Source organism: Oenanthe melanoleuca, chromosome 9, assembly GCF_029582105.1.
Source record: "Oenanthe melanoleuca isolate GR-GAL-2019-014 chromosome 9, OMel1.0, whole genome shotgun sequence".
Lineage (NCBI taxonomy): Eukaryota > Metazoa > Chordata > Aves > Passeriformes > Muscicapidae > Oenanthe > Oenanthe melanoleuca.
Genome location: NC_079343.1, coordinates 8,890,443 through 8,913,369, shown reverse-complemented (window position 1 = coordinate 8,913,369; position 22,927 = coordinate 8,890,443). Strand labels below are relative to the sequence as shown.

Sequence of the window (22,927 nt, the reverse complement as noted above, 5' to 3'; positions counted from 1 at the left end):
CTCCACATGCCAGCAACATGCTGAAATGGATTCTTCCACTTTCACTGATGCTTCTTCATTGTCACCTTAAATGCATATTTTCCTCAGATATTTCAGAATTCAATAGGGCGTGGAGAAGAGCTATCCACTTATGCTGGAGCACTTAGACCAATGAAAGCATCTGTATGGGTGAATATTCATCAACTAAATATTAATATGTTAGTTAACATCCAGCTGGCTGAGCAGCAAAAATATTTATGCTGTTCGTCAAATGCATTATTCAATTCACTCTCTCCTAGTCAGTCTGTAAACACACCACGAGTCAACACAGCCATAGGCACACAGAAAGGAGCAGACTGGCCTCCTCCATAACCTTGCTTTTGTACACAGTCTGCTGGTTTGCTTTTTTTGGACTTGGGCAGTTACTCTGAAGGTTGATTAGATTTGTTTTTGTTCTGATTTCACGCTGTCTGTGTGCCAGATTTCTGACTGTTCCTTTCAGTAATATAGATATAATAGTGGATCTCATTATTATACCTCATCTCTCATCTCCTGGAATTTTGCTGGGGTTTCAGAAAGGACAAGTATTAGGATTTTTTCAGTTGTTTTTCTCTACTGCTAAGTAGAGATTCTGTTTCTGCTGTGACAAGCAGAATCAGACACTCAGCCCATAAAAAACTCCAAGACACTGTCTGACTGCTTCTGAATTATTTTCTTTGCTTTAGGAAAGCAGAAAGAAGTGTCATAATTTCCAATTTGGATCTATGTGCAACAACAAGAGATTACCATTTCCTTGCCAAAGAGACTCCTTTCATCTGGCATCAAAGAAATAAAACCTATCACACACAGATGAAGTATTAGTTCCTTTATCTCCCTGTAATATATGTTACAGTATTAAGGAAACTATTGTGATTTCCATGGTGATCCTCACCAAAAGGTGCTTCTGACATGGCTCCATCTAGCTTTTGTGTCTCAGTGGCAATATTTTTAGGCCAAATAAATAGTGTATTCTACTGTAATTGGTGGTCTGAGTAACAGCACACCACTGTTGGGGGAAAATAGTCCATAAGTGGTTTGTTCTTTCAGTGCTGCACAACTCACTCCTCTGTATTCTGCAGCATGTTATTTTTTCAGCTATGGGCAGCTTATTCACTGCACTGGGGCTATCTGGGTTCTCCTATTTAATGCCGAGAATCTTAAAGGAAGAACTACTGCTAGCAATATCAGGGATGGTTTATGGTGTTCAGAAATTTGTGTTTATTTCTTGAGGAAGATACTGAGACAGCTCAGTATTAACATCTGAAATGAGTAGTTCTTGAGAACTACTTAGTGACAGTAATCCATGGTGTGGAGTTCTACCAATCATCCTGATTGGCACACGGGGAAGGCTCTGTAGGCAGGGGATGCAGGGCATGTGAGCAGCCTTTAGAGATGCCTCTTGCAACCAATGGGCGGCATGAGGTCTGAGTCCAGCAGATTCTTGGGGGCAGCCAGAAAGCTGTGAAATGTTATGCAAAAAAATGTTCATAAAATTCAGTTGGTGTATTTGGAATTTTAGTGGTATTATTTCACACAGCTTCTAACGTCGCATCTCTCACAGCGACATGATACGAAAAATGCACTGCAGGTCTCTGGGAGCATGGTGCAGTGTAGTGCCAGGGCAGGGTGGGCCAGTGGGCCTCAGTCCCCTCTTATGGCACCCACAGTGGCCACAACACATGGACAGTGGAGTTGCACCACAGCCTCCTCACCCCTCAAACCCACGTACAAAATCAGCTGCAGTAGCTGAGCATCACTGCACTCTCAGGTTTAAACTCAGTCTTGACAGCACCAGAAGGATTACACATGGAAACAGGCAAGCATTTAGTTCCAAAGGGCAGCACTAAGGATGAGAATTTTAGGAGAGACTGTGCAACATGGAAATACAGGCTTTCCAAACACAAATAGGATTGCCTTAAAGTTGTGTATCTAATTATGTGTCTAAGCACTCCTATAAATGGCTTGTTTTCCAAAACTCCAAGGGCTGCCATCATGACTAAAGATGTAGAGACTTGGCTGGTTGCACTTAGGACATGGGGTGTTGTAGGATTTTCCTCAATAAAGCACAGTGCTGAAATGTCACAAGATTTTATAGAAATATTTTCAATCAGTTTTATACCAATGTGCTATGGCTTTCTATATCCTCCAGAAGTACAACAACTCTTCACTATTTTTATTTTTGGATCATAATGGGGAGAGTTCTTTATTCACCCAAGGAAGTCTTCTTTCTGCCTCTCCTAATCTTAATTCAAAAAAATACTCTGACTGTCACTTACATTGGAGAAGCTTCTTATCCTGTCACAGTCTCTTCTTTACACATGAAAAGAGAAATATTGCTTATTTGCTACAGCTGCCAAGAAATGCGTTTTGAATTAAACAAGGCAATGTGACAGGTTGAGAGCAATCACATGAAAAAAAAAAAAAGAAAAAAAAGAAGAAAAAGAAGAAAAAGAAGAAAAAGAAGGAAAAAAAAAAAGCAGGCATACTGGAAAAATACATCACACGAAGTATCTTCATACTGGCCTAAAAAGAGATGAGTAAGCTGAAATATAACTTGAAATTATGAAACATTGGGGTGTAATAAATTATATAGTATTTTGTTATATATAAAAAATTATTTAGTACTTTGCTATTGTCAGAAGCCAATTAGTGCTAAAATATCACAGCAGCATGCCAAACTGAACATTTTTCACAAGGGGAACACTGAACCTGTGGAACTCAGTGTTGTCAGATGTCCATAGGTAAAAAGCTTAGCAAGTCTCATACCCAAGTCAGGTAATGAACAAAATTATGTCTGGAAAGGAACCCTCTGTTTAGGTTTAGGGGATATTTTGCCCAAACGGAAAAGCTGTTAGTGGAATATACTTTGTATCCTGAAATATGGGTGTTGATTTTCTTTGTAAAGCTTTTGTTGTAGGGTTCGGCTGTGTTTGTTTGCTATTTCCTGGCTTCTTTGAAATACAAGGAAGTGTTTTGTATCTTTGCTCAGGTTTTGTGTGTGTGTGTTGTTACACCTAAGCAACATTTTTACTCCAGCCAGAATCAGTGGGATCCTGCACCCTGGAGGTCACAGAGCAGGATGCCCTCAGTGTGCAGCTCCCAGTACTGCTCCTTTTGTTAAAGGTCACAGGTGCTGCTTAGGAGGAGCTTGTGAGCAGAGAACATGAATGACTGGTTCAGGCAAGGTCTGGGCCTCACAGGGCACTAACATAATACCCCTGCATTAAATTGGAGAATCCTTGTGGATGTAGGAGCACAGTGATACTGCCTGTGAGGAGAATATGTGTGAAGCACTTTGGCTGGCATGAACTGACTTTTTGCTGCTATATCCTTCTTAGACCAATGAATGCATCTTGTGCCTTGGGCTTCCCAGGCTTTGCCCCATTCCAAAATAGATGAACTTAAAATATTCATCCCTTTTGGAAATCACCAGTGATGGCCAGTAATTCCAATGAATGGTGAGCATTTACTCCCTTCCTGATTACCTACAATGTTTTCAGATGGAATATTTATGGCCGGCTGAGTGACAAACTGGTGGTGATTCAAAATCAGGATGCAATCGAGTTTCTGAGATTTAAAAGGCAGGGCAGTGCCTGTCTCCAGCAGCAGGTGGCAATGCAAAATGCTTCTTCGTTGTAGTTAGGAAAAAAGCAGCAACATTCCAGAAAATACTCCTCAAGTCTCCTGGAGTGAAGTTATACAGATTCTGTGTTACAGATTGTATTTGGCTGTTCATTATAATTGCACTGACTTTCCCAAAAGTCAGCATGCCCCCAAATCACACTGCTTTCCATAAGAAATTATAGAATGCCAAGAAACAGAAAGTGCCCTTGACAAATCCTGTCACAGAACAATCAGGCACTAGAGACAGTGATAACTGTGTGCAGCTGACAGCCCAGGCTCTTTGAACAAAATGGATAGAAAGCTCAAGATTATATTTGGAGATGCCTAATTCTCCCTCTGATCTTACTAGCAGTTCCAGAGTTGGGGAGAATCCACCAAAAAATCAGTATTCTCTCTCAGGTATCTGCCCAGGCCACCCCAAGTCCTGGCTCATCTGTGCTGGAGCAGAGCTGCCTGATGAGCTCAGTGGGAAGTCCATTCACAGCCTTTCTCTTTTACAGCAGAGCAATTCAACCTTATTTTTAAAAATTTATTCCAATATTGCCCTAATAAATGCGAGCTACGAGGCAGGTACCAAACTGTGGTGTTTCAAGGACATGACTGCACAAAAAAAAAAAAAAAAAAAAAAAAAAAAAAAAAAAAAAAAAAGTAGTCCTTTTTCTGTTATCTACAATGCTGCAAAGAGAGCAACAGCAGTGATGACTGTACTGGGGACTGCCTTGATTTTATTTGGTCCTGCAGTAAATCTAAGTTCTAATTGCTAGTGCAGAATTACTTTATCTCCTTGACTCCAGAAAGCATTTGTATTCATATGAAAGTATTAAATCTCTCCTCTTGCATTCTGTTACAGTTTTAATTTAATTGCAGAGAATGAGCTGTTACAGTTCATGTACAAGTTCATTGAGGAGAACTGTGTACAGCATTCTCAATGCAGTGCCCCTCTGAGTAAAGGTAAAACAAGTTGCTCAGGCAACAGCAAGAGGCACGGGGGAAAAATATTCAGGGCAGATGAGACACAATATTCATCAAATGAAATATCATAAATCTGCAGGGAAAGAAAAGTCATAATCAGGTCTCAGATTTTAATTGTAGAAAGGAGTCAAAATCCAGCCAAGAAAATAAATTTTTTCTTTGACAGTCCTAGCAATGTAAGACAAAGTCACAGTTAACTAAATCAAGGCATGATTCAACAACTATTGCAGTTTGCTGATGCCAAATTGAGATTGAGGCCAACATGTTTTGTCTGCTTTTGGAGACCAACCAACTCTTTGAAATAAAACTGCTGCAGAAATGTTGGATAGCAGTATTATATTTTGCTAAGAGCTTACTCTTCAGTTTTAACTTCTTTATTACTCTGCTCCATAGTGTCATCTTGCAGAACTGAAGAGATTGGTACACACCTTTGTTCTAATTATCAGATATCCCAATACTTTGATGTGGTAGCTTTAAACCAATCCTTTAACCTGCATTAGCACAAATGATGCTCTAATACACTGGGAACAGAAATTTTTACCAAAAGCTATGAGCTAATCTGGAAAATCCCCACATTCTGGGAAGCTTTGTGAGGACAGACAAGTAAGCAAATGGCAGTAACACACAAAAAACCTGTGCTAGAGTCGTAAGTTTTGCAGAAAAGTCATTTTCACTGCACCAGGAAGGACTGTTTGGGGGTCTGTAGCAAGTAAAGCTGGACTACATGATTGCTGCAAATGACATTTCACATCAGCAAAGATTCTTCAACCTATACACTGAGTTTCAGGTGTCATTTTCAGCAATTCAGAGACAATCTGAGTCCCATTATCACACAGGGAAGCAATGTTCTGGGTAAGGCATGAGCATCTCTGCTCATTCAGCAGTTTAAACACTTCTTGCTGTCACTCTCTGCCCAGCAGATCTCTCAGACAGGAATGATTTCTTGTCTGAACAGCTCATTTATGCTCTTATACTCACTGAACATTGACCATGATGCTTCAGTACTAGATATGGCAACTCTCCTTAAAGTGGACATTTCTCACATCCAACTAATAAGCAATGAAGTTACTTTTTTATGAGAGTTGTCAAATCTCAAAAGTACCAATACTGTACTCATGCATGGGCAATAAATATCTCTTTATAGATACCTATTATTTTATCAGTTCCATTTGTCAGTCAATTTATAAACAAGATTGCATTAAAATGCCATTTTTATGGCAGTATACTATTTAATATGTAAACATTTTTGATTAATAAAATTAATAGGTATGTATCTGAGACTTCTGAAATCCATAGTTAATTTTCTAGAAATTTCTGTACAAACAGAAAGCAAAGGCTGCCTTTGTCCTGTTACGGTGCCCCTCAGTAAGACAGCCTTGCTTTTGCACAGTGTATTTTTGTTACTTTATGTAATGCCTGAACTTCAGAACTTCTTCCTGAGGTGTCATCCTAAGATTGTCTTTGCCATAGACACACCTTTTCAATGTCAGGTGGAATGCTTTACTTCATTTAAAGCAGATGACTGGTATGTTTACATGTTTCTACTCCATGCCACCATCCCAGCTGCTCTGGCACAGAGCACAAGTACAGCACAACCCTTATTAGTCCAGCAGTCAGTGGGCAGGGCCAAATCTGGAAGATATTTGGAAGTCTAAAGAATCTGGATGCTTCCTACACCTGTGTGTCTTTGGAGATTCTTCATCTCACAAGGAGATTCAGCTCTTCCCTGCTCTGCCACTTGACGTACCTGAGCTGTTGCCTCCAGCCAGCATGGTTGGGCTGACAGAGGATCTCCCGAGCCTGCTGGACACCACAGGGGGGCCTGGAGTTCCATCCCATTCCTGAGCTTTCCCTGGCTCCCTGGAGGAAGCTGTCCCATGATGTCCTCTTTCTTTGTTTTCCAGCTTTGGTAGTGGTTCAGTGCTGTGACTTCTGATCTTCAGCTCATCTAGCGGTTCTACAAAATAGACAAGTGCACATGTCATTATAGAGTAACTGCTAATCATCCACATCATGCAATAATATTTTGAAAAATAGATACATACATATAAATAATAAATCCTTTCAGGGCAATTTATAGAATGGTTTTACCATCTAGGCCAAAACTCTGTAGTTTATATAGGTTTCAAAACACATGTTAATTATTAAAAGCACACACCATGCAGCAGATGGATAAAATATAACACTTCTGTTACAACTTTTATGTGCCAGAAAAATAATTTTGAAAATGGTTCCCTACCAAAGTGTGGCTTATTAACAATTTATAGAAATACTTGAAATCTTTTCAGTTGTCATTTCATTGGGAATAAGTTCTTCAGGCACTTTCTGAGGAAGCTCTCTCCTAAGGCAATATTGTGCAAGCAATATTGTGCGTACATATCTGTACGTCTCATAAGATCTAATAATAGCACATAATCCAGAAAACAAAAGAGCACACATCCATTTTGGGTGTGCCCAGCACCATAACCTAGGGAATGAAATTGCACTTGGTTGGAAAATCCTTGAAGTCAGAAAATTACTTTCTGCTTGCAACACCACAAGTCAATGAAAAGAGGAGCAATTCAAAACACAGTTGAATGATTTTCTCAAGTGAAGCAGTGATGTCTGCTTTCTTCATGGCTGGTGATTATCTGTTCTTTTCTCAAGACTCTAATTTCTTTTCTTGCAGGTTGAGCAATGCATGGAGAAAGAATTAATTCCTACTCTTTCCCATCTGTAGCTGCGAAAAATTCACATGGAAAACTGGATACAGAAGAAACACTAGATTGCTCTTTAGTTGTAAGAGATAATTACTGTGCTATTCAGTTATTCAAAGCTGCTGTTTACCTCCTTTTGAAAAAAAAAATCAGTTCTCAGTTTCGAATTTTGTATCTCAAACTCAAAGAGATCCCTACATGATACTCTTAGTTCTAGTCACACAGATTTATTAATCAACCCCCTGATGTATCTTAATTTCTGTATGGATCTATAGCTTTGGAACCCACATTTGATAGAGCTAACAATCTTCCCTTGAGCTCTATCTCAAAAACTTTTAGTGGCTTCAAGGGACTTTGGAAGGTTTGAGAGAACCAAGCAAAGAGAAAACGCCAGGAGCCATTGAGAGGCAGGAGATGCCAGCAGTTCCCTGAGGGACCCATGCTGGATGGCAGGGCAGGACTGACAGTCTGAGTTGCCACTTCCTCTCTCAGTCATCTCCATGGCCAGGGACTGGGACTGTTCAACAGGGATCACCACTCAGATGATGCAGTCCCAGAAAAGGACCACATTCAAATCACTGCGATTTGCCTGTGGCTCAATACCCCACAGGAGGATGCACTGTTAGACATCTGTGATGGGTAGAGACACAACCTACACACAACAGTGACAAAATCTCATCTTGTTATGGGTTCTTTGACATTCCAGTCTGCAGGTGATCTTAATGATTAACAGCACAGTAAGCCTGGGGTTTCCTCAATGAAATATCATACACGAAACATGTAAAAAATATCTAACTGGCTATGCAGTGCAATATGTAATCACTGGTGAATTTCATTAATTATTATTGGTTAATAGTAAAATGTAATGTTGAGGATATCTTACCACAGCCTTCAAGTAGTAACACTGCATGAGAAAATGATTAAGCCACCCCAGGCTGAGAGTCATAAATAAGATTCAGTGACATTTTATACGACAAAGACCTTCAAAACTCAAACCCCTTCCATGAACTTCTAGGTCACCTATCTACTTTAGTGTATGCAAAAAGACACTGCAGTGAAAATCCAAAGTGTTTTTCCTAGCTGGCAAGCCCAGCAGGGTACAAGGTTGAATAGCAGCCTGTATCAATATAAGATGGCATCTGTCTTTCAGGGACCTTTGCTATGAGATGTCTGTGACAGATCTCTCTGTCTGTGACTGCATAGAGAGACCTGCTAATACAAAGAGCTGTGAGAAGAGAGGGAGTGCCCAAATTATTACCAGGATTAGAACTGTTTCAGTTGACAGCATCAAGCTATCAAAAATACTGATTTGTTTTTTCACATAACAGATGCATGCAATCATGTTATTTTTTTTTCCTTCACACCAGTAGCATTCACTTCTTTAAGATACTACTTTTCTGGGAAAATGAAACATAAAAAAAAAAAAAGTTTTAAAATTATTTGGAAATGCTCACGATCCTTTTTCCCACTACTACAGGATGGTGTCTAGATTGCAGTTTATTCTTCACAGCAAAATGAAGAGAAAGCCAGAAGAGTAGAATGCTGTTTTAGAAAGTAAGGATTGGGCCCTGCAAGTGCCCTACCAAATTAATGCATCATTCAATAGAGTTAATTTACTATGTCATCCAGATGCTCCTGGGAATGCTGTGACTACCTGAGTGAAAACCTTCTCTGTGTGTGCCTCATTGACACTACTTGAACACCACCCCTTGGAATTTCACACACATGCAGTCAGCTCTTGTCACAGTGGAAATGCTCTGGCTGAGTGTGTAGCTAAGGATTTATCTACTTCAGTTTACTTAGCAGAGAAGCATTTGTACTTGTTGCCTGATAAAAAAGATTTGTGCATTCTTAGTTTTATTGTCTGCTGAATCAAAGCACAGCAGTTCTCTGCAAACAGCTGGAAACTGTGGAACTATTCAGACTAAATAAAGATTTGGTTTATAGTCTAGTTCTTTATAAGGTGTAGAAAATCAGTTTTCAGCTGGCTGTCTAGACTTTGCAAATTTACATTCCACTATCCCTTCTTGGGGATTTTCAGTTCACAGTTTATCTGAGAAGTAATATATCCTAAAAATGAAAAGCAGATTGAAACAGATTATAATGTCATGTAACCCATCACTGGGCCTGAATCATTATTATTTGGTGATCATTATCAGTGACAACGATACACAGACAGAAAACAACATGTCAGTGTTTTATGTAGTTTTCTGTAATATTACCTTCCAGCTCACTTATAAAAACAGATAAAAACCAAAAAGAAAATTATTGCCTCAAATATTTTTGGGAGAATTTTAGAATAACTTCAGCTCCTTTAATAAATTTCAATGTGAATCATACTCAAACTCAATTAAAAAATATTAAAAATCACTCTGCTACTTCTTGGTCGACTGAAGGAGCACTTAAGTTCCAATGTGCCCAGAACAGCTCTAGAAATACAGAATGCTCCCCTGCCAGGTCTCAGCCCATCACTGGCACATTTGTTGACTGTCCCAGCCACTTGGATGCTTTTATCTTATCATCTACTCCTTGCTGCAAATGTAGCTCCACGGAGAAAGCTAAATGGCACAAATGATTGTGTCTCATAAGAGCACATTCCCTGCTCCATGTTTTGGCTCCTGCAGCCTGGCAGAAGGCATTGGCAGAGAGCAGAACATGCCTGTAGCTGCTGGCTATGGTTACCTGTGGGATGGGGACCTTATCATCCACTGAAAAGCAAACCAGGATATTTAACACAGAGTAACCATTATAATAGCTACAGCAGGATTTAAATGGCCACTTTATCCCTATTGATCCCATCCTCTTACCAGTCACATATATCTGTGCATACAGAGACACAGCTGAAAGGTAACAGTAGCTGCTGTATAGCTTTTTAATTTTTTTTTTATTTGGGAAGTGGAGAAACATAGGTTGGATCTAAGTTATCTTGTGCTGTTAAAACCTTAATTTGGAGGAAATATCTAAACTCAGTATTATGCTGGGAGTTCACTGAATCAGATGGTGGCCAAAAATCTTTTCACAGTCAAATGCACTTTTTGAAAAGCTGAAATTATTATGGAAAGCATCTTTATTGTTCAATACTTCTTCCACCAAAATGGTATATAAAAATGTAAATTTCAAAAAATAATTCACTGCTTTAAATATTTATGGACACAGTTGGTTAAACTGCCATAAAGGCACTCAAACGTTTCAAGCACTTCCAGCTATCATTGTATTTCAATATTTAAAGATATGAATTTTTCTTATTTATTTCACCTGAATCTCAGATTTTTCCATTTAAAATATAAGATGGTTAAAATCTCTTGTAAAATACATATTTTACAAGTAATTGTACAATCTCTCCTGCAGGAAAGGTGCCCTAATAGCTGTGCACTAGGCAAGGCTGGCATGTGAGCTGTGGTACTATAAAACCTGGAAATACTAAAGGAAGTAAGAAATAAACTGAGTCAGTTTTAACTTGGACCTAAAAAACTGAAATTACAGCTACAGAAAACATCTTATCCAAAAAGCTATCATTCAAATGAGTATAACTCTATGGCCACTCTGCACTAAAACACAAATTAATTTCAGGTCCAGGTGGCTTCTTAGTGCAATGCAAAGTGATAAATGGCAGAACCGTTATCCCTACTTGGGGTTTTGGGGGAAGAAAGAAAAGCAATTGTCTTAAGGACCTTCAAATGAAGATTGCTCTTTGCCATCTCTCTCAGGTGTGAGCTGAAATGTATAAGCCAATCCATACATTATTAATTTATTCCTTTTGTTTCTTTGTGTTTGTTATAAACCTAAATAAATAATATATCACTCTAGGCAGAACTCCCATACTGGGGGAAGCAAATGGTCTAAAATTCAGCACTCACAGGTGCAAAGCAAAGTCATTTGGGATGGGGTTTAGATGAGGGGCAGAACTCCTGATCTCCTCCAGCCTCGACATATCCAAGCTCACCTGGTCTGGCCTCAGGGCAGGTGTGCCCTGGCTGAGGGAGCAGGAGCACAGAGGGCACACCCGGAGGGGTGCAGGCGCAGGATGAGACTGCAGCAGCGCGCGTGTGTGATGGTCAGTGCTGCCTGAGACACGCCCCAGGCACAGCTGCACCAGTGTCCCTTCTGCCACTGCTGGCACCTCGGCAGCCTGTGCCTGCCTGCCTGACCCCTTCCACAGGCACATTTCAGAGAATCCCAGAGTTTCTTCCATCTGCACCCCAGGGCTTTTATTTATCTTTACTACACATCTGAAAATTAGAGCTGCCTTTTAATGGATTTCCTGATGTGTGGTGTTTATCTCATCTGAGCTGTAAATTTATCCCAACCTCTTCCAAAGAAAAATAACTAGCTATTAATATCACATGCAAGAAATATGGATAATGCTCAGTGTTTCAACCATTAAAAGAAAAAAAAAAGAGCATATTATACTGTCAGTAAAACCCATATCCTCCTCTTTATTAACTATAGTGGTTTGTCTATTCTAACTTCATCTGCTTGCTAATTAAGCAGAAGTTTGCTTTGCATATCAATTTTTAATACCCCCTTTTTACTGTTAAATGAGAGTTGCAGCAGCCAGCTTGTTCAATTAAAAGCAGCTCTGACCTAGTTCCATGCAAAATCAATAGAAAGCCTGAAAGTCTCACAAACATCTAACATTTAGGGAAGACATGGCTGAGCTGCTTCTTGGTGTTCATGGGACACTTTCCTGCAAGCAGTGTAGGGGTTTTTTGGTTCATGTGGTGAAATCCAGTGGAGATCACATTGGCCTGCTACAGACAGCCAAGGGAGGGGAAGAGGGATTGCTGAGGAGAATGCATTTAGTTGATTTTCTGTGGCTGTCCCAAACCTGCTAAGTGTGCAATCACAGTTAGGAAAACAAGACAGGAAAAGAAAAAGCCACAATACAACTAACTGAAGGCTAATAAAAGGAGGATAGATTTATAGCAAAATATTTATACCATAGGTTTATCAACCAGGCCTTCAGAATAAAAATATCCAATGAAAATTATGAAAGTTATGATCTGGTTGAAGAAATAGAATTCTTTAAGTTCCAATAAACTTCAGCTAGTGTCATTAGTCCTTTAAAAGACAAATTTTTAAAAAATCACCACTGTAAGACATATTCAACATTATTTGATGTCATACAGTAAGAGAAAAAAAATCATCTTGTATATTGATTAAAATAAAGGAGCACCTGTTTTTACTATTAAATAAGGAGAGACATTTTCCATCCCTGGAAGTGTTAAAAAATGTGTGGATATGGCAATTGGGGACATAATTTAATGTTGAGCATGGTGGTGGTTCTAGACTGATATTTGTAACTAATGATCTTAGAGATCTGTTCCACCCTTAATTCTATGATCCTATGATTGATCCAAGATGATCATATTTTGGCATATATTACAGAAGTGATGACAATCACCTGTTTCCAACAGGGCCATCATTATTTCTAAACCATTCACTCTTTGCTTGATCTTTTAAGTGTGCCTATTCTGCTGCAAATCACATCACAGCCCCATCATCTGACCAAGCAGACCACATCTGGAAGATATGCACTGTATAGATGTACTTCTAAAGCAAATAAAAACAGTGTCCTGGGACTCCCAACATTACATCAAATGGCAGTCTATTAACAAGTTTTCTACTTAATTCAGACTAGTCACAATTACATAATTAAACAAAACATGTTATTATCTGACATTCATGACATTTTAAATTTTTTATCATTTTCCTTTTAGACCTTGGAATACTGGAAATTGGTGACTTGCACTTAGAAAAACCTTAACAGAAGCCTGTGTCCTCTGGTGCCTTTTTGGGCAAAAGACCTAATTACAGCAAAGGGAATTCTGTTATTAACTTCAACAGGGAAAGGGTTTTCCTTCCAGCAGTTATTAGCTGGGACTAGCCAGCCATGCTGATGCATATGGATGTAAACATTTCCAAAGTTTGTGCACCCAGATCTGCTGATAATCCAGGCTGTGCTTTCAGTTAAAAAATTACATGTGTGCATATACATTTTATACCCATAGGTGGGTATGAACAAAGCCTATGACTGCAGCAGACAGGAAAAGGAAGAAGCCTAGCCTGAAAAGTCTGAGTGTGCAGGCTTGTTGAACTTTGCTTTCACTGCCACGAGCCTTGGACTAATTAGCATCATGCATTGCACATAAGCACAGACTGCCATGCCCACCCTAAACTCTATAATGATCAAAGAAAACACTCTTAATGAAACCTGTAATGAAACTGTGGCAATCAGTCTCTGTAAAGGTGATCCAATTGTTACCTGGCACTTGATTTGAAGGGATGGTACTGACTCTCACTTAAAGGCTTTCCTTCTCAGCCCCATTCATTGCACCTCTCACTCATTCTGTTATTCACGTTCTTAAAGTACACCCCTGATCTTTGAATGAGGACAGAATGGTTTGATGGGTCCTGCACACACCCTAACACAGTATGGCAAGAAATTATAAGGCAAGAGTGAGTCAAAAGAGCTGAAGTATAGAGACATTTCAAGAAAAATGTATTTCTAGAAAGTTCATGACCTTATGTTTCAAAGCTTCTGTTCAAAAACATCAGTCTTTCATGGAAGTCCTAACTATATCAAACTTGTCAACACTCTTTTGTAAAGCTTTCTGCTGAAAAACAGCATTTGAACTCTTTCAGGAGTTTGGATGTAAGGTTTTTTCATTTTCTGAACACTTCAATTTCTTCTAAAGAGTATGCTTTTATCCAGATTCAGTAGTAAATGTTAATCAGAAAATGAAAATATAGTAAAGGATATGGATTGTGGAAACTGGGGACAGAAACCCTCCCTTTTGTATATGAACATGAAAGCATCTATTTCAATTTTGAAGTGAAAATTAATTCTTTCCTGGCTATTTTGTCTATGATTTAACTAGCTGTATGAAAAACATTTTTATGAATGCATTTCTCTTTATTTGCTTCATTAATGAATTAGAAAATTTGCCTTTCATTATTAGAGCACACAAGCCAATTGCACAGCTCTCCTTTTATCTAGTATGTTACCTGCAAAAGGGAATCCTGACACTTCCTGGACACTGACCTGATCTGAATTTTGGTCTCTTTTACAGAGTCAGTCACAAGCATCTAATGTTCCTGTGCTGCAGCCTCTCTGCTTAGCTAGCTCTAGGTCAGGAACCTAAGAAATTTTTGCTCAGCAAGTAAATGCTTGAGATTCCTCCCTGCCACAGGATGAAAGCTCTATGTCATTCTGGCTTTCTGTGCAAACTCACAGTATTAATTATTTTAGCCCTCCCCCCCCCCCCCAAATTTCTAATTAGAGGTTTCATTTTGTGAACTGGTTTTATTCTTGCTAGAAAAGCAACTGTGAAACCATGCCAGCACAGACTTCCGAAATCGAGGAAATAAGTAGAATTGCAGATGGTCCTGTAACAGCTCTGGCTGATGTCTGTGCTTGCAAGGCCTTACTATTATTGCCTTCAGTGGCTGGCACAAGGCTCTCTGTGTTACAGCACATGCAAACTACATACAAATTACACAAATATTGCTGAAGCAGTAAATTAGCTACAGATTTCCTGGAAGAAGGTGCTTTTTGAGTCATGAATTCAAATTCACACACAAAAATAAAGTAATTGCCATCTTCAGTAAAATTAAACACACAGCTTCTCTCTTTCAGATGAGTAGTTACAAGAACAATGGTTCTCCTTACTCATTCTTAAATGCCAGATAAAGTGCTAATTGCATGTTACTGTTTTAACAATAAAATAATTATTAGGGATGGATAATTCTATTCAGAGGAGTGAAAGGAACATGAACCTTCACATCAAATTGAATGTAAAGGAACCTGATTTTTTAATATGCATGATTATCCTCACAATTATTACCTCAGTGTTCCTGTACTTCTCACCTTATCTATACCTAGCATGTTTGTACACCCCAACAATTTCATAGTTTTATATTTGAGTCATTTACATGAATAACCTAAACAAAACCATTTCTGACATTTCGATTTATCCTATTACTGATAGAGTCTTGGAAGGTCCAGAGAAAATTTCAGGGGAGCACATCTATCTACCTTTCCTCCATTAAAAAACCCAAGACTCTTTATAAGATTATTATCACTTCTCCCAGGCTAAAGAAAACAAATGAGGAAATGGCCTCAAACTGGACAAAAGCACCTGAATTATAATGCAAAGAAAATCTGACTCTTAATTCAGAAAAAGATGCATTTCCAGATCTGATGCTTGGTTATAAAGAGAGGTTCAGAAAGAGCTGGCAGCTTGTGCTCTCAAGCCACTGGCACTGCCAGCCCAGCTGACTTTATCCAATGTGTCTGTGCCAGCTTCCTGAGTGGAGGAAACATAAATAACCCTGCACCATTCTAACAAATCAAAGTACTTCCATTCCTATCCTCCCTTTTTTTTTTTCCTTAGTTCTTTCACAATAGGACCTGCTACCCTGCACTGATGCCACATCGCCTGAAAAAGCCAGTTGGGAAACTTTATGAAAATGTTTTTAGCAGTTTTGTTGAAGCCAATATATGCTTACGAAAAACATCACCAGATTAAGCATTTCTTGCCATTAAGATTGAGCACCCATAAGTTGGTCATAAATTGTGTGGTCCTGCTGGAAACAGAAAGGCAATAAACTCTCCAATTCAGCATCCTGCTGTATCACTGCACCATTTTGAATACAAGCTGTTCTAGTCACAAAGGACACATTTATTTTCTTGAAGCCAGAGACACAGATGGTATAAACTGGAGTACCTCTCCCGATCTCAAATAAAAAACGGTGATTTATAAGTGCTGAGGATTTGGTCTAAAGGTCAAGATATTTCTCTGGCTTAGAAAGCTCTGTTCAAGGGAGTGGGGAAAATCAATGGCACTTAAAACTGAGAACCTATTATCATTATCCACGTCCTTAAGTGCAGCATATGTTCCTTTGCTTATTTACAATACAGTGAACTGACTGCCAGTAAGTGAATTTAAGGCATTTTTCACCCTCTATTTTTAACAACTTTCAGACTTCTCACATCTTACTATACATTAAACCTAAAGAGAATGTTTTCTCATTTCTTTACCTGAAACCATCTTTTACTTGAAATATAAGAGAGAGAATAGCTTTATCCCTTTTTCTTTTTTCACCCCTTACAAGTTTATTTCTTCTTCAGAAAAATAAATTTTCTCAAGCAGTTGAGTAATATAAACAGAAGGAATAAATAAATCTGTATACATCAATCAGAGACAGCAGCTGTTTCCAGAAAAACCTGAGCAATTATTTATGAAATTATGTCTTCTTGAATGCTTCTGCATACCCTCAGAATCCCAGGAGGACCTGATTTCCTGATGAACCTAAATTGCTGAATTAGGAGACAATGCCATGGCTCCAATTAGCAAAAGTATTGCATACCATCTCAAAATGCTTGTTTTCTGTTTTAATAGCTGCTTCTAACAAAGACATTCTAAGCATGGAGGAACATCCCATCAATGAATTGAATGATGAATGCCCTTAAAATGGCCATACTCACTTTAGTGTGAAAGCAGCAAGAAAATAAACACGCAGCATGCATTTCAATCAAGGAACAGGTGTCCATTGATTTATCCATTGGAAACAAGTTCTCTAACCTGACATCACCCTTTGTGCTGAGAAAGAATGCAGAATGGGGCACTGATGGTGGAGCTGTGGCATGGAATTATCATGCTGAGAAGTGCAAGGTGCCACAGGGCTGTTGTGGGTGCTTCCACACATTCCCCTTGGTACCTTTGCTTTACAGCTCACTGCTTCCCCTTCAGAGTAAACAAGCCCAGGTGAAACAATGTTTTCCTGCCTTTCATGGGCTTAGCTGAGCACATTAAGATTTTTCTTTCCAATTATTGTATATGATTGCTAATTGGGGAACACATATCAGCTTCAATAAGAGTCTCCTGGCCAGATTAGCTGATCAAGCCCAAGGTACTTAGTCCAGTGCACACTTTCCTTTGCTAGGGACTTAAGGACTGCTGTGGAAGGACAGCAGCAGGCATGGCTGAAGCAGCACTCAAGACCACTGTACTGCATAGTGGATCTTGGTTTTCCCCAGAAATTTGGTTCCTGTAGGATGCTGACCACATCTGGTCATCTCCATGTGTATACTTCAGGCATTTTTAGTGCTGTCCCACAGCATGGCACAGTCCCCAACAGACCTGTCCCTTAGGGAAAGACAGAGCTGTGGAGACCCAAGTGACCCTGCCAGACCATGACCTTTGTGGGTGCAGGTGTTCACAGGTCTTGCCACAAATATGCACTCACAAGGGAGTACCTGCAGAAAGTATTTCTGATGCTGCAAGTCCTTGGCTTGCTGATATCATGGTAGATGGGAATATAGCAGCATAGCCCTCTTGGGGTTTGACTAAAAGGAATTAACTGTGGTAAGATCATATCCTTCCAGGGGTGGACGAGTGTCCTCAAAGCTGGTGTTTGCTTTACCTTTTCCTCTGGCACTTTCCCCTGCTTCCACTAAGTGTTTGCTTTCAGACCTACTTTCAGGACTGTCAAATGAGATGTGACTGTTTTGATCACCTCATTTAATCCCACACATATCATGGCTCATCAGATTATAAAAGCTTACTATTAGGGAAATGGATAGTTCTTCAGTGATAGAGAAATCAGTACACCTCTGGCTCAAAGGTTCAAGAATAACTGAAAAGTTGTAGCTGTCTCATTAGACTGAATATAACACTCATACTGCACAGAATCAATTGCTACAATGCAGGAAAGGGGCAGAGAATTGGGCTCACATCCCTTTAGATAAAAGTATGGAAAAATATTAACCTAGAGGTTAGGAATGAGGTAGGCATTCAAATTTTAGTCTCTTATGCTGACTCAGCTGTGCAGTAGGTGAGCAATGGATGTAATAAAGTATCTAAAATGGTTTTTATGGCCAGCCCCATCTGGCAGGCAAGCTTTTCCTCTTTAGGACAGCAGAGGCTGAGCAAGTGTACAAATGAGAAGGTATGCACATAATGCCATCCCAATCCCACCCTCCTTAGGAAGAACATTTCTCATCCCAACTCTATTAGAAATACATCAACTGAAATCCTGCCCCATGTCCCTCATTTTGGACTTAATGCATGAAGATAGAGGTTAAATGAGCCCCCATGGGGTGAATTTTCTCTTGATGCATCTCCCAAACTCTGTTCTGCATCACACTGTTCTATCTAACAGGGAACCCAAAGCTGACTGTGAAACATAGAATGACCTGGATAAGGAGGGATGTTAAAGATCATCTAGTTTCAATCTCCCTGCCACAGGCAGGGATGCCATCCACTAGATCAGATTGCTCAAGGGCCCATCCCGCCTGGCCTTGGACACTATCAGGGATGGGACATCCAATACTTCTCTGGGATTTCTAGCTTCCTGGAAAGCAGCAGCATTAAAAAAAAAAAAATAAAATTCTACTTTAAGTCTCAACTGCCCGAAATCAGCCTAAACCCCTTTATAACTAAGCTATTTCAGCATCCCTCCTCTCCTCATACTATTTCATACATTTAGGTTCTTAATTCAGTACCAGCCAGGAACAGGAAATGTTAATAATTATCCCAGTTTTAAATCACTATAGCTGATTTTTCAAAGTAGCAAATTCACAAATTTCCTCCCTTTATGTGACTAGAAGCTGGAGAGTGAAAGCCCACGTAGGCAAACGCCAAAGCAGCTCTGAAGTCCTGCAGAGCAGCTTAGGAAAACAAAAACCTGAGCTGCTGTGCAACACTTGTTCTGATCTCACACCTTGTGCTCATCTGGAGTCAGAGCACACAGCTGAGGTCACGGCTCTTTTGTGCAGTTCATTAGGATGAATGTTTGCAATAATCACTTGAAACTGGCATGAAGCTCCCAGGAAACTGTGAGGAAACTGAAGCTTTAACAAACGGAAACAATCAATATGCAGAAAGAAAGGCTGGTTCTGACAAGGGTTTACAGGACCAATTCACAGAGAAAGCCTTGGAGCCACACACAGCCTGAAAGCCAGTGCAGTGCAGAGGCACAGCAGCCTCTGTTCTGCTCTGTAGGATGTGGAGATGCCTTCAGGCACATGACTCCAGTGCTAGTTCCTCATGGAGTACAGCGTGTTTCTATGGTGCAGAAATGACAGAAGCAGCAAATACAGCTCCAGAAAAGCTTCAGACCATTCCCTTCCTCTCTCTGCACAGATCCCTCTGCACTGAAGGACACAGGGAACACAGACACCTGGTGTGCACAGTGAAACAAAGGGACTGTGTGGTGCCACACAGCTGGATCGAGTGGCCATACTTAAACCCCTTCCAGCTGCTGCAGAAAAGGGCACAGTGCAGCAGCCCAAGGACACCTTGTGGTGTTGGTACCCTTTAAATAATTTCTTTCTAACCACTGAGGACTGACATTGTATTTCACAGGGGTCTGCCAAGTGTTAAGGCACGCTGCCATGTTATCTGACACAAACACAGAAAGTGACTATTAATATTTATTTTTTTCACTCTTTCACATTCTTCATGTTCTACACTTTCCTTCAGTTTTCTGCAGTGTTGTCTCCATATTTTTTTTTCATAATGTTTCACCAATTTTTTTTTTCATTTCTGATTTGGCCTTTCAATTTACTTTTCTTTGTTATTTTTTTTCCTGCTTTCATAATTGTCTGTAATACATATTTAAGATGTTAAAAGCAGACAAAAGGGTTTTTAGAAAGCAGGACAATAAATGAGCTGCTTATAAAACCCAGATTGGCACATCACAGTTGCAGCCAGTGGATGCTGAGTGTGTTCATCAATGTTGGAGCTTCAATGGAACTCATATTCTCAGAAAATGTTGCCCTGAGGTGACAGACTCCTTAGTACCACTGATTTATCCCAATTTCTCAATAACATAAATGAACTCCAAAGAAATAAAATGGAGAGGGATAAAAAAAGAAAAATGGCAGAAAAGTGAAGAAAATAATACAGAAAGGCTAAAAGGGCAACTTTACTCATATACTAAGGCTTTTGTCTGGAAAAAAATTTTGTGCAGTCCTACTTCCTCAAAAAAAAAAAACCAAAAAACCAAAAAAAACCCAAACAACAAACCAAAACCAAAAAACAAACCAAACAAAACCAAAAAAACCCAAAAGAAAGCAAAACAAAAAACCCACTCAAAAATTACATAAATTAAAAGCCAGCAAATACATTTGGAGTTTGGACTTACATGCTAAAGTTTAACAAAGTGAGTTGCAGCAACCATAAAGATGAGACAATTACCTCTGTCATTGCTGAAATATTTTCCAAATAGACTAAGCTGAACATAAAATTTAGTATTGTGCTTTTGTTTCAGACTAGCATATGGTAGTGAGAACTTCAGACAAGTCACAGGGGGCAGTCTTGGAGAGTTCAATGAGAAGGTTTCTTGAGATGTGGTCAGAATAATTCTATATTTTGGAAGCAAATATTGTTAATTTTCTAGCATGAGTTTGTAAGCCATATATCTTCTTTTTTGTATGTTTATTATCGTCTAGATTATGGAAATCTTCCTGTATGCTAAGTACTAATTACCCTGACAGGGCAGTTAGTCCCTCTCTGCATTTGCTCTCCCACTGCTTCAAACAAACAGCCCAGAATGCTGTGAGTGCCTTAGGCTTCCAGAGTGATTTGCAGGATCAAGGTTTCTTTACATATCAGATGAGTAGCCTCCCCTGCCTATCTCCATGTAAATCATGACATGTAAATATGGCAGTCTGGTCAAATGCTGTGTGCAAATCTCCCAATTTAGATTCTTTATGCGTCATTCCAATGTAGAATTGAAAGATATAAAATGCCAGACTTGTATGGGTTCTCTATAAATCTTAGAGTGTCTTCTACCTCTGCAATATCTGAACACAAACCTGATTCTTGCTCAGGGCAGTAATCCCACGGGATTAAGTCTCACTGTAATACCAGACAAATTACAATCGGATTAGATGGGCAGTCTGTTCGTTTACTCAACACAGCTGCACTCCAGAGTCTTTTCACCACTACTGTCTATTTATAACATGAATGTGTTTTTCTTAAATAAATGAACACCTATTTATATTCAATATCTATCAATATATATATATATCTTGCTCTTATGATTTGTGGCCAATAAGGAGCACATTTCTACTTCCTAAGGAGCAAGGAGAGTGCTCTTTGAGAGGCCAACAAGGCTGTTCTTGGTACAGATCTGGCAAGATTTAGTTTAAATTTATCAGTGAAAAGTCTTCTGAAAGTTTTGCATGCAATTTCAGTCGAGTAGAATATAGAAACACACTCTGCATATAGGTATGAGACAGCAGCACAGATATGCTGAAATTTCCAGGACTTGGTATATTCATGGCAGGAATTTCTTCAGATTCCAAACTTGCTTACACTGGTGAGCATACAAACCTCATCGGGTAGAACTGGTGTAGCATGGGATTTACAGGGGATTTCTGGACTTAGAATAAGAAACATATTTAACAATGTTCAGTATCATCTGCCAAAATCTTTCTAGTACTTCATGAAATTATTTATAAATGTCACATCACATCTCTCATAATTGTTCCCAATTACAAGAACCATCTTGCCTTTTAGATACAAACTTGCTTCCATCTAGCACACAAATCCGGTGTAGTTTTACTACTGCAATCAATTAATGAAACTGTACTGAATCATGGAGCTGAAACTTTCATAAAACAGGATTAATAACTACAGGCCATGAAAACAGTAAGGGCAAATTAACCAAGCTGCTGCACCAACTCGTATTCCCAGTATCTTGCTAACTCTATTCTCACCTTCACCTTCTGATTGCAGAGTTGTTAATCCTGATGTGCACAGAGATAAATAAGAATAATACTGAGGCTGGAGAAGAGGAGCCAATAAGTCAGGAGGAGTGAGTTGTAGGCCAGCCTAACCCATTGCCAGCAAGCTTCCCCATTCTTTACACAGGCATGTCCTCAGTCAGCTGCAGAGGTGCAAGGCAGACAGCTCTGCCCGTGGAAAGCCAGAGGGGGTGTCCTGCTGGATACCCCGAGCATCCCCAGAGTGCTGTGACCACACTGCAATGAGTAACATAACAGAGTGGCACAAACACAACCACAAACACAGTGTGGAATTTGCTTTCCTTCCCTAGTGATACTGTAGCCTGGAAACCAGAAGACTCTCTTTTATCAGGTATAAACCAGTGCTGTTTATCATACCATGCTGAATATCTTGGAGCTGTCAATAGCCATAATGTAGTACCTACACAAACATGAGATCAGCTGCTCTCCCAAGACAGTGTTTTCATTAGGCAGTTGTCAACAATTCAAAGTCATAAAAAGATTTTACTGAAGTGGAGGAGAAAGCATCCCAAGTGTGCTTTGCACAGAGACAGGAGGTATTAGAATGACCTTGCACTGCAGGACACCCACTGAACAGGAACGTTTGCAACAGAAATACTGGTGCCAGGTTCTGCTTTCACACATGTGACTCCTGTTGATTTCAAAAGGAGTTTCCATATTTCACTAGCTTGGAAGTACAGGGTGTACATGGCGTAAATCTGGATGCATGTGGAACATTGATTTTATGACACAGAATATGAAAGGTCAATATTGGCTTAAGGTTTTCCTGCACAGCCTCCTTCTGTGCATTTCTTCCTGTGTGGGTTTATAGGTTATGTTGGATTTCAGATTGATTCAC

At 39.5% G+C, this 22,927-nt stretch overlaps 1 protein-coding gene across 2 annotated transcripts in view; it reads right to left on the bottom strand.

Annotated features, from left to right (window-relative positions):
* The window catches only part of NYAP2 (neuronal tyrosine-phosphorylated phosphoinositide-3-kinase adaptor 2), a 155,286-nt gene that overhangs the window by 24,419 nt on the left and 107,940 nt on the right, over positions 1–22,927 (bottom strand). For both annotated transcript variants that reach the window (XM_056498568.1, XM_056498569.1), the window contains one exon: positions 6,362–6,571. In XM_056498568.1, coding sequence (XP_056354543.1) covers positions 6,362–6,571 — 210 coding nt within the window. The remainder of the gene's footprint in view (positions 1–6,361; positions 6,572–22,927) is intronic.